The sequence below is a fragment of the Peromyscus californicus genome, unplaced genomic scaffold (genome assembly GCF_007827085.1).
Source record: "Peromyscus californicus insignis strain IS unplaced genomic scaffold, ASM782708v3 Scaffold_11__1_contigs__length_118956290, whole genome shotgun sequence".
Classification (NCBI taxonomy): domain Eukaryota; kingdom Metazoa; phylum Chordata; class Mammalia; order Rodentia; family Cricetidae; genus Peromyscus; species Peromyscus californicus.
Genome location: NW_026294402.1, coordinates 65708611 through 65724268, shown reverse-complemented (window position 1 = coordinate 65724268; position 15658 = coordinate 65708611). Strand labels below are relative to the sequence as shown.

Here is a 15658-nt window from a genome sequence, read left to right as displayed (position 1 = left end):
GCCCCACCTGTCCTTTCTCCTGCCTTGCTATTGGTCGTTCAGTTCTTTATTAGACCATCAGGTGTTTTACACAGGCACAGTAACACAGCTTCACAGAGTTAAACAAATGCAACATCAACAAAAGTAACACACCTTAAGATAATATTCCACAACAGCACTGTAACATAAAAATAAAATCTAGGTGGACTGGGGACTGTAGCTTAGATGGTAGGATGCTTAGCTAGCATGCATGAAGCCGTGGATTCAACCTCCAGCACCTAAAAATAAATAAATAAATACATAAATAAATACATAAATAAATAAATGAATAAAATGTAAACACTAAAAATAATTGTAATCCCTTACTATCACCAACTACCAAATAAATTTTCACATACCTCTAATGATCTTTAAGTTTGTCCACTGCAGAATCCAAATAAGTTCATCAATTGTCTTGGCAAGCCAAGTCCTTTCTAAGTAATCTTTTCCTTTCTGTGAAATTTAGTTAGTCACACAGAATGGGGCCATTTGCTCTGTAGTTTTCCGAAGTTGTGTGGTCTTCCCCCATGCTTTGTATTTGTTCTTTTATTTCCTCTATTTATAGAAAATGGTGTCAGGTCTGGAAGCTTGATCAGGATTCGGTCCGACTTGGTAGGCGGGCCTGCTGCTGAAGAGATGTTCTTCCCTTCAGAGATGCAGTCCACCTGCTGTCTCTTCCGGAGGCTGGCAGTGACTGGGGGAGTCAGCCCCACCCCCTAATCACCAGAGGGTAAAATCGAGACATCCTAATTCTGTATTTCTCTTCAGTTTGTTGGCCAGGATGTCTTTAAAATTTGCATATTCCAAAGGTAACTATGAATTTGTAAAACCGGGGTTTTAATCTCTTGAAGGTATTTTTACTGTTGCTAAAATTATCTTCAAAGTACTTCCTGAATCATTGTATAGACCTCTGGTGTAACAGAATTTTTATAGTTTTTAGTTTTTGTTTTTTGTTTTGCTTTTTTTTTTTTTGGTACATATCTTTCTCTACACCCAGAATTAACCATTTAAAGAAGTCTGACTCCTTTGAAGAAAACAGTATTTGAAGACCATAGCTAGGGCACCAAATTTTTATCTTCATGAAATCAATTAAACAGAAGTCTTTCACTGCTGTTTCTAGTAAACTTATATGGCTGCATATATACAGATTTTCAAAGCATGAACCCCTCATATTTCTTTAAAAAGAAATTCCTACATTTTAACAGTGAAAGACACTAATATCTTTTTAAATCAATGACCTTTCAAATACCTTTTCAAATCAATGACCTTTCAAGCATCTTTAACCCAAAACTCCAGTTTTAAGAATGTATTATTAGGTTTAGGATTTCCACAAAGGACTGGTTAAAACACTGAATAATCTGGAACTTAAATATCTAAATTATGAGGAAGTGGTTAATGTAAAAATGCATACATACCTCCATAGGGTGCAATTATTACAGCCACCAGAAAGGTTAATAGAGCATCATTATTTTGTTAAATAAGAAAAGTGGATTTACAAATTATGCTTTTAGTCACATGCATTTACTCATATACTGTGCCCTCAAATCTTGACAGTGCAAACCAGATCATCCCCATCCCACTCTCAGCCACCCGTTTCCACTTCATGTTTAGAATTTGGTGTCTCTGAATCCGCCAAACCAGACAGGACTCCTCTGCCTGCTTTGCAGTTGCCAAAAACATGTTCTTGTTACCATGCTCTCACTTCATCTGCTCTTTGTTGGATTAGCCCTGTTATTTTCATGGGGATTTCAGGACAGAGAGACGGTAGTAAACACTGCATTCAACACTCTGATATTTTATCTAGTGTCCAGCTGCTTTTTAATAGAAAACACATTCTGCAAAGCTTATCAACTGTAAGATACACAAACTGCTAATGAAAATAGCACATATGTATATATCTTAAAACACAAAGCATATAGGAATACAGAGTACAAAGGTTTAATCTGTGTCTATTGAACAGAGTTGGTTCCAGGAACAGTACTGAAAATGTTAAACTGGTAACAAATGGGGAAAGGGAATCAAGTGGAAGTCTTTATTTTCTGTTGTTGCTGTCTTAGCTTTCCTGTTTTGAAACGTGTCTGCTCTGTCGCCCAGGCTGACTTCTATCTCCAAGGAACAAGCAATCCTGCCTCAGCCTAAGTAGTTGGAGCTACTGGCAAATGCACTGTACCTGGCTTACAAGTTTTTAACTGAGAATCTAAAATGCTAAAATCAAAGCTGCACTCTGGGCAGAGTGATGATCTTTTGCTTCTGAGATAGAAGTTTCCCCCAATAATTTCTTACAGCATTAGTGACTCCTCTGAAGACGAACGATCCTCACCATCTGCTTTTAACTTGCCTCCTCCTTGCTCCCTGGCTTTGGGAGACCCTGCCCCTTTATGGAAGATAACTATCTCCCTTGTGCCAGTGAGGACAGGCAGCCTATGCTCACAATGCATTGGCTGCATCGATGCTCTGAGACCTTTCATTTGAAATACTCTGAGAACTTAAAGGCTTTTCCAAGGATAAGCATACACATCTCACAGCCACCCAAAATACCAGGTTGAGAACAACAATTGGGTCTTTAAGTACAATAGGTGCCCAAGACGAGACTTAGGAATAGAACACTTTGCTCAGTTTGGGCAAGTCTTTTCTTTCACATCCAACAAAATTCAAGTACCCAGAGAACAAAGTACTGAAAAGCCAAGACTAATCTTAAAAAGCTACCTTTTCCTTAGATAAATCCTTCCCAGACCTGTTATTGCCTAGTGCTATGGAGATCACCAAATCCTGAAACTGTAATGATTTGTTTTTAAACTCAGGTCAAAATTTAGAAAACTACACCAAAATAAATTCCAAGCAAAATTTAAGCAGCAGTAAATAAAGCACCAAATTTGTAATTATCTGGCTTGGTAAAAATTATCAGTTTCATGAAAAAAAAAAAAAACAGTTTCTCCCTCCAATTATTAAGCAATGCTACTGTGAAAGTATTATAAGGTGGGCACAGATACAAGTGCCCCTGATTCCACCACTTGGAAGGCAGAGGCAAAGGAAGATGAGTTCAAGGCCAGTTACAGCGTGAGACCTCTACTTCAAAACCAAAGTATTGCATATTTACTTACTTAATCGATACCAATCATTTATAGCTAGCCTTAATTTTGAAAAAGGAATCTGGGGCATATTATTCCATGAAGGGCACTACCCTATGTACAAAATAATTCCTTTTGTAGGTAACACTACAATGACAATTCTCTGCAATAAATCTGACAAGATAGGAAAATGTTAGTTCAAAATTTCAAATATATCTCCATTAGCCCAGGTCTTATCTTGTGTGGGGGCACTATGGGAGTGCTATGAATTGAAGATCAGGTCCATGTGCATGCTAGGCAATTAGTCTACCCAGGATTGTTTAGAGACAGAATCTTGCACAGAGCCCAGGTTGGCCTTTAACTCCTCGAATCCTCCTACCTTAGCCTCTGCAAAACTGAGATTATGGATGTGCACTACCACACCCAGATAAATTAGACATTAATAAGGCATTTAGCACTCAGAACTTTGGAAATAGAAAGACTGCAAGTTTCCAGTTAGACTCAGCTCTTTATTAAGACAAGTCCTGGACACTGACTATGAACAGTGAAAAGCAGCGCTGCTGAGTGATTTTTAATTGTGTGTAAGGATAGTGATATCCAATTGGGCTGTTCATTGTGGCACCGCACAGTGAGCAAGGATACCTGCACTTGCATGTGGAGACACCGTTCTGCTGAGTAGCCTTTCATTTAGTAGGGCAGCTGCCTCTGACGGTTCTCAAAGTTCAAAGAGCACAGACCCATCAAGTTGATTTCATCAAGTCTATTTATTAATGCATTTCAAGTTTCAAAAAACCTTACATCTTTGCACAATACTTTATTTTTTGCAGGTTTTAGTAAAAATTTCCAAAGTGAACAAAAAAAAAGATACTGTATAAAACACAGTGGACATTAAACTGACAGTAGTATTAGATCTCTGGTCCTGATCCTTTCATTTTTACCACATCTTGATTTGCAGTGGAAACAGTTCAGTGCATGTATCTCTTCAGAAAACATTTAACTTAGACTCAAAATAAAACAGGGCAGTGTGTAACTGCCAAAACCCTACCACAGGATAACATTACAAGCAAAAAATGTACATGTTCCAAAGTCTACCACACCCAAGAAGTTACTAAGAACTCTTGCAGAATAAAAGTCACCATTTTAGAAATGCAAACCCACTTCCAACCTTTGCACAGTCCAAAAACAAAGGCATTTGAATGATTTAAAGCAGTGTCATACACAGCTACCTACTTGTTGGGTTAGAATTATTTATAGTCTATCTGGGGTTTCATGTACAAAATTTGTCTCTAAATCATGTACAAAAAGCTGTTTTGAAAAAAGTCACCACGTACTGTACAAGTTTACAAGGAGAGATCCCATTGTTTCTCTAGCGTTTTTGGCCTTGCTGGCTCGCGTCACATTATGAGTGATTGTGTAAACCTTAGACTCTTAAGAAAAAAAAGGAAAAAAAAAAAAAGAAAAGAAAAAGAAAGCCAAACACAGTCATCTTGTCAACCTTCCCTACATTTGCCTCCTATGTAAAGCCAGGAAAGTCACTGCCGTTGACTTCTAATTTACGTGATGTAGCTGGAAAACAGAAGCAATGAATATGTCACAAGCTTACATTTTTTTAATGCCCCCTCCATTTTCTGCATAGCGATAAGCCTGTTAATACATTAAATGCTTTTGCTTTCTCTTTCTTTAAAATGCCAATTATTTATATCTGCTTAAAAAAAAGTTTGTAATGGACACTGTGCTGTCTACCTTCATTGTTGTTAAGATGGCTTAAGGGTTGGAAACCATGTCAGAAGGCCTATCTACAACTTCAACTACCTGCTGAGCAAATTACTCATCTCTAGTGGTTACCAATGATCAGATGGTGTGCCGAAGACCTGTCCAAATATTTCAATGAAGACATTGATTTTCTTTTTCATATGAGATAAAAACAGAATTAGCAGACTTTAAGTATATGGAATACACAAAGGAATAAGCAGGCTACAAATGAAAATAATCATTTCTGACATAATTCCTACCAAGGCATGAACAAATTTCACCTAGCAGTTTAAAAAGGGAATTGAATTAGGAAGTGTAAAATTCTAAGCAGAAACCAGACATTTACATAAAGAACTGACTCTGAAGCCAAAGGCTGTTGCTGTCCAGTTTGCACTCCGATCAGCTGCTCTTCAGCGCAGCCTCTCCTGCTCACAGCAGCCATGTGACAAGGAAAAAGATGTATGTAAAAACCAACTCCATTGTAAGAAAAGGAAAATTATTCTCATTTCAAAACTGCCTGTGTGAAGCATTACAGAATCCTGGACCAATGAACACCACCATTCTCTGTTATCCTGAGTATGTCAATTAAACAGTAATTTTTCATTAAGAGCGGGAAAAATTTATAATACAAAGAAACATCCATATTGCAATTTCTGTTTACAATTGCACAGAGAAGTACAGTGTACGTAAGAAATACATGTCTGCATATAACAAGGTATGTACATTGGCAAGTGATGTATCCAATGTTGAGGTGGTCGAGCCTCCCAGCCTTGATTGGCAGTTGAAAAAAATATATTTCAATTTGTGATAAAAGTTCATCGAGAGCCAAGTCTGTCTGCAAGTGAAGAAAATGCAGTAACGAAGAAAACAAGGGGCACATAATAATATTCTAAGACTTTGTGCCATTAGGTTAAAAATATCTGTCCATAAGAAAATTGGGTTCCTTTTCCATCTACCCCACCCCCCTAAATTGGAATTTTCAGGCTTTAAATTTTAAGTAATTCCACCTGGTATGAGGACACGCTCTCTTGCCATTTCTTCTTCGACTATGAACTGTGAGGGTCTCGTCTGGAGATGGTGACTTAACAGGTTTCTCTTTGGAGTGAAGTTTTCTCACTGTAGGCACTAGGAAGAACCAAGGCAAAAGCTGCAGTTAGCGTCGCATGTGTCCCATTTGATAACTCTCCCGGGGCCTCTGACGCGGGGGCTGCTGAATGGGTTGCGGCGGTCTCCTCCTCTTTAAAGTGCCTGTAACGAAAAGCAAAACAGCTTATTGTGCATCACCTCCTAATCTTCAAAAGAAAAGTGCTCTCTCACCAAGAAAAGTGACTGATCAGCAGAAGTATGTGCCCTGTAACATAGTTGTCGATTTTCTGGTGGCCATAATAAAAATAATAATAAATAATAATTTTAATCCTTATTTCATTTAGACCAATTCAACTTTAACATGTACTCAATAAAAAAATTACTAAAATATTTCACCATTTTATGTTGTCTTTAAGTCTGATTCATATTTAATGTTTAACAGCATATCTCAGTGGAGACGAGTCACATTTCAAGTACTTGACAGGCTTAAGAATTTGACTGATTTGTCTAAATTAATATAGGTCTGAGACAGACACTTGAGGCCTGTCTGCACAGCAGGATGGCAACTAACTCATCCAGTCTGTTGTGAAAACTTTAAGACTGTTCCTGTAGTAAGTGCTTAGCACTTTTTATGAAGGTTTAACAAATGGCAGTTTTCAGAGGTGTCAACACACAAGTCAAATATCTGTTCCACTGAAGGAGAACATCATGGTAACTGTGCCTAAAAAGTGTCCTGTAGCTCTTGTAAACAGTTTAAAACTGACACAAGTGCCTGAGTTCTGACTCTGGAAACTAAGAAAACAAGTTTATCAAAGCAAAGGTCGGCCGGGCGGTGGTGGCGCACGCCTTTAATCCCAGCACTCGGGAGGCAGAGCCAGGCGGATCTCTGTGAGTTCGAGGCCAGCCTGGGCTACCAAGCGAGTCCCAGGAAAGGCGCAAAGCTACACAGAGAAACCCTGTCTCGAAAAACGAAGAAAAAAAAAAAAAAAAAAAAAAAAAAAGCAAAGGTCCTCTCACTCCCGCCATGACTTCTGGGCTCTCCTGTCCCGACACAGGAACAAAAGGAAAACACAAAGCAGAGCTAACTACTTTGTGTAGGGCGTTATAGTTGACCTGACAAGGCTCTCCTAAGAAGGAGATGCCAGCATCTAAGCCTGGATCCTTGATACTGTCTGAGGCAATGTCTTCCTCACATCTGTAAAGACTAGTCACATTATACTTTGGAGAGGGGAAGGGAGGGACTATTAAGAATGACTAATGTGTAACACAGAGAAATTGCTTCCTCTCGTCTTCTTCAAATGCCCAGACTTGATTTATCCCAGTGATGGTATCCTCCCGAGGGTAAAGGTGGAGACTATGTGATAGGTTCTTAACATCTGAAGCTGCTACACCAAGACTGCCCTACAGACAGATTTGTACTTCTCAGGAAGCCTCATTCAGGAAGAAATAGTTTATGGCTCGATGCCATGACATTACAAATAGTTATCAGAGCCATTTACTACTCAGATGGAAAAACCAATAATTTAAAAGCACCTTAACTACCGTAACACAAACAAGGTATGGTAACGGACTGAGACAAAACAAGGGGTGGGGAGTCCAACCAAAAATCAAAATGTTATTCTAAAAGTTTCTTGACACTCAGGACAGATCAGCATTACCCCGGTAGTCAGTAACTAGACTGGACTGACAAACAAGTATACAGCCAGTGAATCATTTATCAGGCAATTTGTCCAGAATAAAGCTCCATAAACTCAGTTACTAAAGCCTGTGGGTGCTTCATCTTCCTTTCCTGGAAGCTCCACCTCTGCTCACAGCAGCATCCATTGCTCAGCACCTTACCTGGAAGTGGTTTAGGAGGAGGCAACTTTGGATTACTACTTGGAGTGTGAACACTGCAAATCTTGATAAATCCAGCCATTAACATGATCAGGGCAATTCCCATAAGCAGTACTGCCCACCAGTGAGCCTAGACAGGAACAGAATTAAACTATTTTAAGAGAGCAGATACTAACAACCATCATATGTAGTGTTTACAGCTTCCAAATTCTGAATAGCCACATTGGCTTTAATACAAATTATTATAACACTTATGCAATTACTACTAACTATTTCTGGCAAAACAAACATTCAAAATGCCTCTATCATCGAGGCTTTACACAACTTATTACCTCTACTATTTACTCAGATCCTAAAATAAAAATACATGCTATGCCAAAACACCCCCAGCCACTTTTTATGCATGCATAAGCTCTCTCACATTAAAGCAACTTTTGTTTCACTTTGAAAGAATCTCTAACTTAATGAAAAGTTGCAAGTACTGTGCAACTTTCAAAAATCTGACCCAGAGCCAGGTGCATGTACTACATTATTCCCCTGAGCACATTAGCATGAAAGTCCCATAACAAGGAGCTCAACTGGCACTTGATCGGCTTGCCTTGCCACCAAGATGAGGCCCTAAGTTCAGATCCTCAGAACTCATGTAAAAAGTCAGGTGTGAATAATCCCAGCACTGGGGAACAGAGACAAGTGGATCTCTGAGGCTTGCTGACCAGCCAGTTTAACCAATCAGAAAGCTACAAGTGAGAGATCCTATGTCAACAACAAAAAAAGGTGGGAAGCAACATCCAACATCAAACTCTGCCTCACACATACATGTACACATGCAATTCCCAAAGCAGACCACTGACAGACAGATGAACAGACAGACAGACAGACAGACACAGACACACAGACACATACATACTCCTACAATACAAGAGTATTTTCCTAGATAGTCAGGCCATGGTCATCACAGACCCATGTAAGCTTTGCTGTCTGTTCCCCTCTGCTGTCCTTCAGGCTGGAAGGGTCCCACAGGTCCCTTCTGACCTTTAAGACTTTGACACTTTTGGGACCGGAGAGATGGCTCCGTGGATAAGAGAACTTGCTGCACTTACAAAGGATCTGGGTTTGATTGCTAGCACCAACATGGCAGTTCACAATGATCTGTAATTCCAGCAACAGAGGATCCTATGCTCTCTTCCAGCCTCCACAGGGAAAAGATATGCATGTGATGCACACAAATACATGCAGGCAAAATACCCACACTCACAAAATAAATAGACACTTGAAATTTTCAAGGCAGTTGTTAAGTACAGGATGGTAACGACCAATTTTGAATTTTCTAGTGTTTCTTATGATCAGATTCAGGTCAGGCATCTGTTAGGAGTGTCACAGAGGGATGTTGTACTCTTTTCTCACATCCTGTCAGGCTGGACATGACTCTGATTTCATTACTATGATGCTAATTAACCTTGATTACTTGATTGAGATACTATCCACCAGATATTATCCAATGAGATTTTTTTCTCTTGTGAAATCAATGACTATTTTGTGGAGATATAATTTGGAACTATGTAAATATTCTATTCTTTACCAACTATCATTTACTTACTTGTTCTGTTGGGGTTTCCTATCCTATACAATGGATTATAACCCTATACTATTATTACCATGGAGTTTTTGACACCTTCCCCATCTCATTCTTTAAGCACTTACTTTCTCAGGCAACAAAAATTTCCAAGTTTATCTTGTTCTTTCAATATCTGAGACCTGGACCACCCATGTCTCTGTAGAACCCAGGTTCTCCTCCTAGGAAGACCCCTCCCCACCCTACAAGCACACTGGCATGACACTTGCCTCTATACAGAACAGAGGCCTCTCACTGTACTTTGTCTTTCTACTACTCTCTAGACCCCACTTACTCCACTTGAACACTAACATGGCACTCACCTTCCACGCAGGGCAGAGGACGCTCACAATATTTGGGCTATGTCATCCCACACCATGCTCTTCCCACATCCTCCTAACCAGGTAAGGCTCTATTAGCCAGCCATCTCTGTGGCACTGCAGCTCTTCATACCTGATGTGGATTTCTACCTTGCTTAGACTCACCCAATGACTTTAGGAACAAACTGTTCAAAGAAAAGAACCTACATGATGGAAGGAAAGAATGGATTCCAGAAAGTTGTCCCCTACCTCCATTTACACACACACTTCTTTTTTTTTTTTTTTAAATGTAAAGGTGATAGAGAGATAGCTCAGTGGTTAAGAGCACTGGCTGCTCTTCAAGGATCTAGGTTCAATTCCCAGCACCAACATGGCAGTTCACAATCATTGTTAACTCCAGTGCCAGGGGATATGACATTGTCTTCTGGCTCCTGCAGGTATCAGGAACACACATGGTACATAGGTATACAAGCAGGCAGAACACTCAAAGATGTAAGATATGAAAATAAAAAGTAATGAAAGGAGAGGGAGGCCAGACATGTTGGCACATGTCTATGATCCTAGCAACTGGGAAATGAAGGCAGGAGGATCTGGAGTTCAGTCAGGGTTAGTCTCAGCTAATACTAACTGAGGCTGGCCTGGATCAAATGAGATCCTGACTCAATCCTTTCCTCACCTTCCACCCCAAAAATATTAAAGAAAAGGGAATAGGAAAGGAAAAGAGGATGGTTGTTTGTCCAGAGGACCCAGGTTCAATTCTCAGCTCTCCCATGGCAGTTCACAACTGTCTGCAACTCCAGTTCCAAGGGATCCAATGCACTCTTCTAGCCTCCATAGGCATGCAGATACTTCAGGCCAATTTCAAGAGCTCTGACTTACTTGGTGTAAACCCTGTGGTGCTCTTGGACAATGTTCACCAAGTAACATCTAAGGACATCCTAGGTTTGTAACCCTTCCATGAGTAAATGTTCCTATGATTGTTTCGAAAACAAAGCTAAAAAGATGTATGCATTCCAGGACTTCTCCCAATCTCACCAGCCTCCAGTTTTCTCAGAGGCACTGGACAATCAAGCTGAGAGCAACTGTAGTCTGTGATTCACTTGGGAACCACTGCTCTAAATCTCCCACTCAAAAAGAATACCAGATACTTAGTATTTAAATTCATAAAATTAGAGCAAAATATGAGGGTAGAAACTGATTAAAAAATGAGAAAGTGCATTTTGGAGGTTGAGGTAGGATTGCTGTTAGTTGGAGCTCAGCTTGGGCTACACAGCAAGCACCAGTTTAGGACTATGATATAAGACTTGACTCAAAAAACTGAGGGTGTGTACTTGGAGCCCAGCTACGCAGAGGCTAAGGGGAGAGGGAAACCTTGAGCCCAGGGATTAAAGACCTAGACACCATAGTAAAAAGGAGTATAAGGAATGTTAATTCTTATCAAAAGAATAACTGAAACACAAACTTTTGGTAAACTTAAATAAAAAGTCACAACATTGCAGGGAATGAAAGGAAAGAGGCACATAATGATAAATCTGAAAAAAAGGTAAAAAATGGTTCTCTGCAATATCAAACCTAGCCAAAAGATGAAAAGAGAAACAAGACCTCATCAACTATACGAGAAACTGGAAAAGAATTACTAATGTTCTTAACCCTTAACTCCCACTTAAAGAACAGGAAATAATGGCCCAGGATCTCAACATATTTCATGGTGAGTGCTCTCAGTCTTCTCAAGAACTACATGATGCCTGCTAAAGCTATGGAGTGTTTATCAATGCCTCCTAAACAAACCCAACAAAGATATGGAGCATATTCTGGAAAAACCTAAACACGGCTGTCAAAACAACTCTCCACAAAGAAACAACAACAAAAAATATTTCCATGGCAACAGTAGCCATAAAATACTGAAGTGTTAAGGTTCTTCCTACTCTAAAGAACTGCATGAGGAGAAAAAGGGTCATAAAGCACATCAAGGAAACAAAAGGACACCAGGTAGCACTGGAAAAGACATAGCTAAGGTAGCCCTTCACTTCTTGTACAGTCTCTTACAGCAGAACACTCTAACAGCATATATTACCAAACAGAAAAATATTGTCCTGACTGGTAAGATGCCAAGACACAAACTATCCTTGCTACAAAACAAACCTTGTTATGCAAGGAAACGCTGCACAAAATCAAATGAGACAAACAATGTAAAACAAACTCAGCATTTACTGCCTTATTGCTTGACCTGGCCAATGCTCACTAAAGTATCCAAAGCCTACTCTCCAGGCATTGTGGGTGGTGCTAACTGAGGATGCTATATCAATGCTGACATTTTACAATAAACGACACCTGTTACCCTCACTCAAGTGCAGCAAACCTGTATAAATTCAGAAGTATCTGATTAATCTATTCCAGAACATAAGATAAGCATTCTCATTGCTAATTCACAGAAAGGGACCTTTCAGTAAATTTACTTTAAAAAAAATAAAAAAAGTAATAACTTGGAAAAGGGAGAGTCTGAGTTCTAAGTCAATTTGCAAAGCAAACTATCCCATTTTAGGTACAGCACATTCTTAAACATGCCACTTGCAAGTAAGTCTCCTACACAAATTGCTTGGAAAGCATGAACATTTAGGTTAATCTCAGCAGTCCTTTAAGAAAATCACAGTTGGTGCTGGAGGGATGGCTCAGCAGTTAAGAGCACTGGCTGCTTTTCCAGAGGTCCTGAGTTCAATTCCCAGCACCCACACAGTGGCTCACAACCATCTATAACTGTAGTCCCTTGGGATCCGATGCCTTCTTCTGATGTGTGAATGTACATGCACCCACAAAACACCCATATATACAAAGTGCATAAATAAATATATGTATATGGGTGTACCTGTTATACTAAAACAAGAGAGAAATACATAAACCAAGTAGCACTTTCCCAAAAAGCCCAGTGAGAATACTAATATATGTACTACCAGAAGTCACCTGCAAAAGACAATGTAAGCAGCAGAGGGAAGCAGAGTGACTCCTACTGCCTATAACAGAGCTTTGAATGGCACTCAAGGACAGATCCCAATCACTTCAGAAGGAAATAAGAACCAGGAATATTTAAACATTAAAAACGTATACATACAGTAATTCTAGTACAAATAGGCAAGTGTTCTTCCTCCAACACTGGTGACCACTGCCCAAGTAAAATCTAGTTAAGGTTTTTATGAATGAAGACTATACTTACTACAATCCACTCAGCAATGTTTTCATAGAGTTGAGGACTAAAAATTGCTTTTTTCAGCCTAGCTAGAGGACCATCAGCATCTACTAATCTGCACCGCATGAAAACATCACAGTAGCCTCTGAAGTCATTACATGGAGAGCCCGGCTGTAGAGTGATAGTCCGACCACTGAATTGCTTGCTCCACTGCAAAGATCCTGTACTGGCACAAGTTGAAGGGGCCACTGGAAAAAGAAGTGCCAAACACAGAGGTCAGAATTCCTGGCAGGACAGTCTTAGAAAGCAAAAAGAAAGATGGAACTACCTAAATTCATTCCCATATTACACACACCTACACTAGTTTGTCAGAGTAACATCATTAATCATTTACCTTAAATGTTAAAAATATAAACAAACATTAAATCTTGACTTAATGCCTATAATGGCTTTAAAACCATTGAGCTATGTTTACATACATTATTACCTAAAGCTGGCAAGATTTGGTCTAATGCATCATTTAACGATGTTGTAAGGACCATAATCCAATGCTACATTTAAATTTTTCTCAAGAGAACCAACTTAGCTGGAAAGTATCTGTCCAGTAAACTGTGTATCAGTTTAACAAGGGGAACTTAAAGACAGGCATCTTCTCTGCCCACCCCCCCACTCCCCCAATCTCTCTCTTAACTTTAAGCTATAAAGGCTCCTGTGCAGGTTTTAAAGGAAGCCTCTTTCCCTTTAAGGCTCTGCTAAGCTGTTTCTGATACTGCTGTTCCTTTCTCATGCTCTCCCACCTAAAGGCTCAATGATGGTCTTGAGGTCCTTTCTCCTAATAAACCTCATTCCCAAAGGTTGAAAAAAAATTAATGGCAAATAATGGACTTTAAGCTGAGGTATTGAAAAGCCTTACTTTTCTTCATGCAACAAACGTGGCATAACTCCTTATCATCTTTGCCATCAGAGCTGGCACAGGTACACTCTTCCAAGTCATACTTCTCACAGATAGAACCTGCACATTGCTGGGGGAAAGACACATTTTATTCAGTATCTGTGCAGTCCATGGTAACAGGCAGGTATAAGCTTCTGATGTCAAATAATAAAGTGGGTATATTTAATGTAATAAACAACAGGCTGGAGATGTGCCTCCATGGCAAGCAAATGCCTAGCACATGCAAGGTCTTGGGTCAGATCCCAAACACAGATATCAGAACCAATAATATCACATAAATATACATGAGACTAAATCAAAATAAGTTGCACAGCCTTTAAAGCAATTAAAGAAGAAAAAAAAACCCTAAACAAAAGCAGAGAAAGTAGTTACACATTTGTGTTAGTTATCATGGCTCCTCCGTAAAGTAGAGAAAAAATAAGTTTTCTTCATACAGAACAAAGTGACATTTAGCCATGAAGCTCAAAAGATTTCACACTCAGAGAAAATGACCAGATGAGTTCTTTTATTCAGGCTCCTGAAATATTAATTTATACAACTTAAAAGCAGTGCAGATAAGACCACATGCCTAGTTGTACTCTTGTGAATACCAAAGACAGACAGGTGCAAAGATGAAAGGTGAGTCAGGAGCTAACTGTGTGCCACCAGGCAATTGTGTCATGTTATACATTCGTGGCTTTGTGGGGAACAGAGTGGTATTACTGAATGTGAGCCCCAGAGTGTTACCTTATAGAGCTTTCAGCGTCAACCATTATTCTGAAAAAGGATGCTCTATAAAATTTAAATTTAAACATCTTAAAGCAAATGCTTACCCCATTAATGCACACTTGTGTATGCCTGTTACAGTCCGTGAAGTTGGGCTTGGGATCAGACGCTGGGCAGAGGGCTGTGAAGCCATTGCATATCCCTTCCTTTGCGCAGTCAGAATCATCCCGACACTTCTCGGACTTTGACTTGAATGCACACTGTGCTGTACAGCAGGGTCCCTGACTTGGACTAGGAGAAGTGTTAAATGGTCAGATAAAGTAAATCACTTGGATATGGGCCTGATTTTCACACCATCTTAAATGCTAAGCACATTACTGGAACACAACTTCAAATATTACTAGCAACAAATTACTCTATTTGAACATTCTAGCAAGTGTAAGAAGATGATTAAATATCTGGTTTCCACAGTCAAAAACACTACAGTCAGCGTTCTTACTCAGCCTTTTGTGAAGTGAATTCAGGACTAGGAAACTTTTCAGTGTTTTTTCCATAGCTATATAACGTATTAGTCAATTTACACATTTCTATACTAAAATTGAACTAGGACACATAGACTAACCATCTAAAAAGTTTATGTAAACTATAGTCTATTGCGTGTAATCATGACTGCATTTGACAAGTGAAATAACTACATGACACAAGTGACAGAAGCCTACATGCCCCATTTTACCTAAATATTTTAAAGTTAAGTTTCTATTTGGACAGAAGATAGTCACATTTTCAAAGCTAGGAACTAAATGATAATGTATGTATTTTAAGGAGCAGCATTTTCACATTCTTTTTTTCAATACCCAAATCACTAGATTATGAATTGTTCTAATTTTCAACACCAGGATACTGTCATTCCAGAAAAATAAATAACAATAGAACAAAGCAGGGCAAATTTCTATAGCCACATGGACCTCTTGACATCAGCATTAAGTCCCCTAACTGCTGTGGGTGACCCTGCAGTGACATCAGCATTAAGTCTGTCCTAACTGCTGTGGGTGACCCTGCAGTGACATCATCAGTAAGTCCCCTAACTGCTGTGGGTGACCCTGCAGGGACATCAGCAGTAAGTCTGTC

The 15658-nt window shown here is 39.4% G+C and overlaps 1 protein-coding gene across 3 annotated transcripts in view; it reads right to left on the bottom strand.

The window, feature by feature from the left end:
- Nucleotides 1–3831: 3831 nt before the first annotated feature.
- Nucleotides 3832–15658, bottom strand: part of Adam10 (ADAM metallopeptidase domain 10) — a 111773-nt gene continuing 99946 nt past the window's right edge. For all 3 annotated transcript variants that reach the window (XM_052713698.1, XM_052713705.1, XM_052713713.1), the window contains 5 exons: nt 14638–14821; nt 13787–13895; nt 12901–13121; nt 7764–7890; nt 3832–6086 (listed from right to left, as the gene is read on the bottom strand). In XM_052713698.1, the coding sequence (XP_052569658.1) occupies nt 5992–6086; nt 7764–7890; nt 12901–13121; nt 13787–13895; nt 14638–14821 (736 nt within the window). In that variant the 3' untranslated portion in view covers nt 3832–5991. The remainder of the gene's footprint in view (nt 6087–7763; nt 7891–12900; nt 13122–13786; nt 13896–14637; nt 14822–15658) is intronic.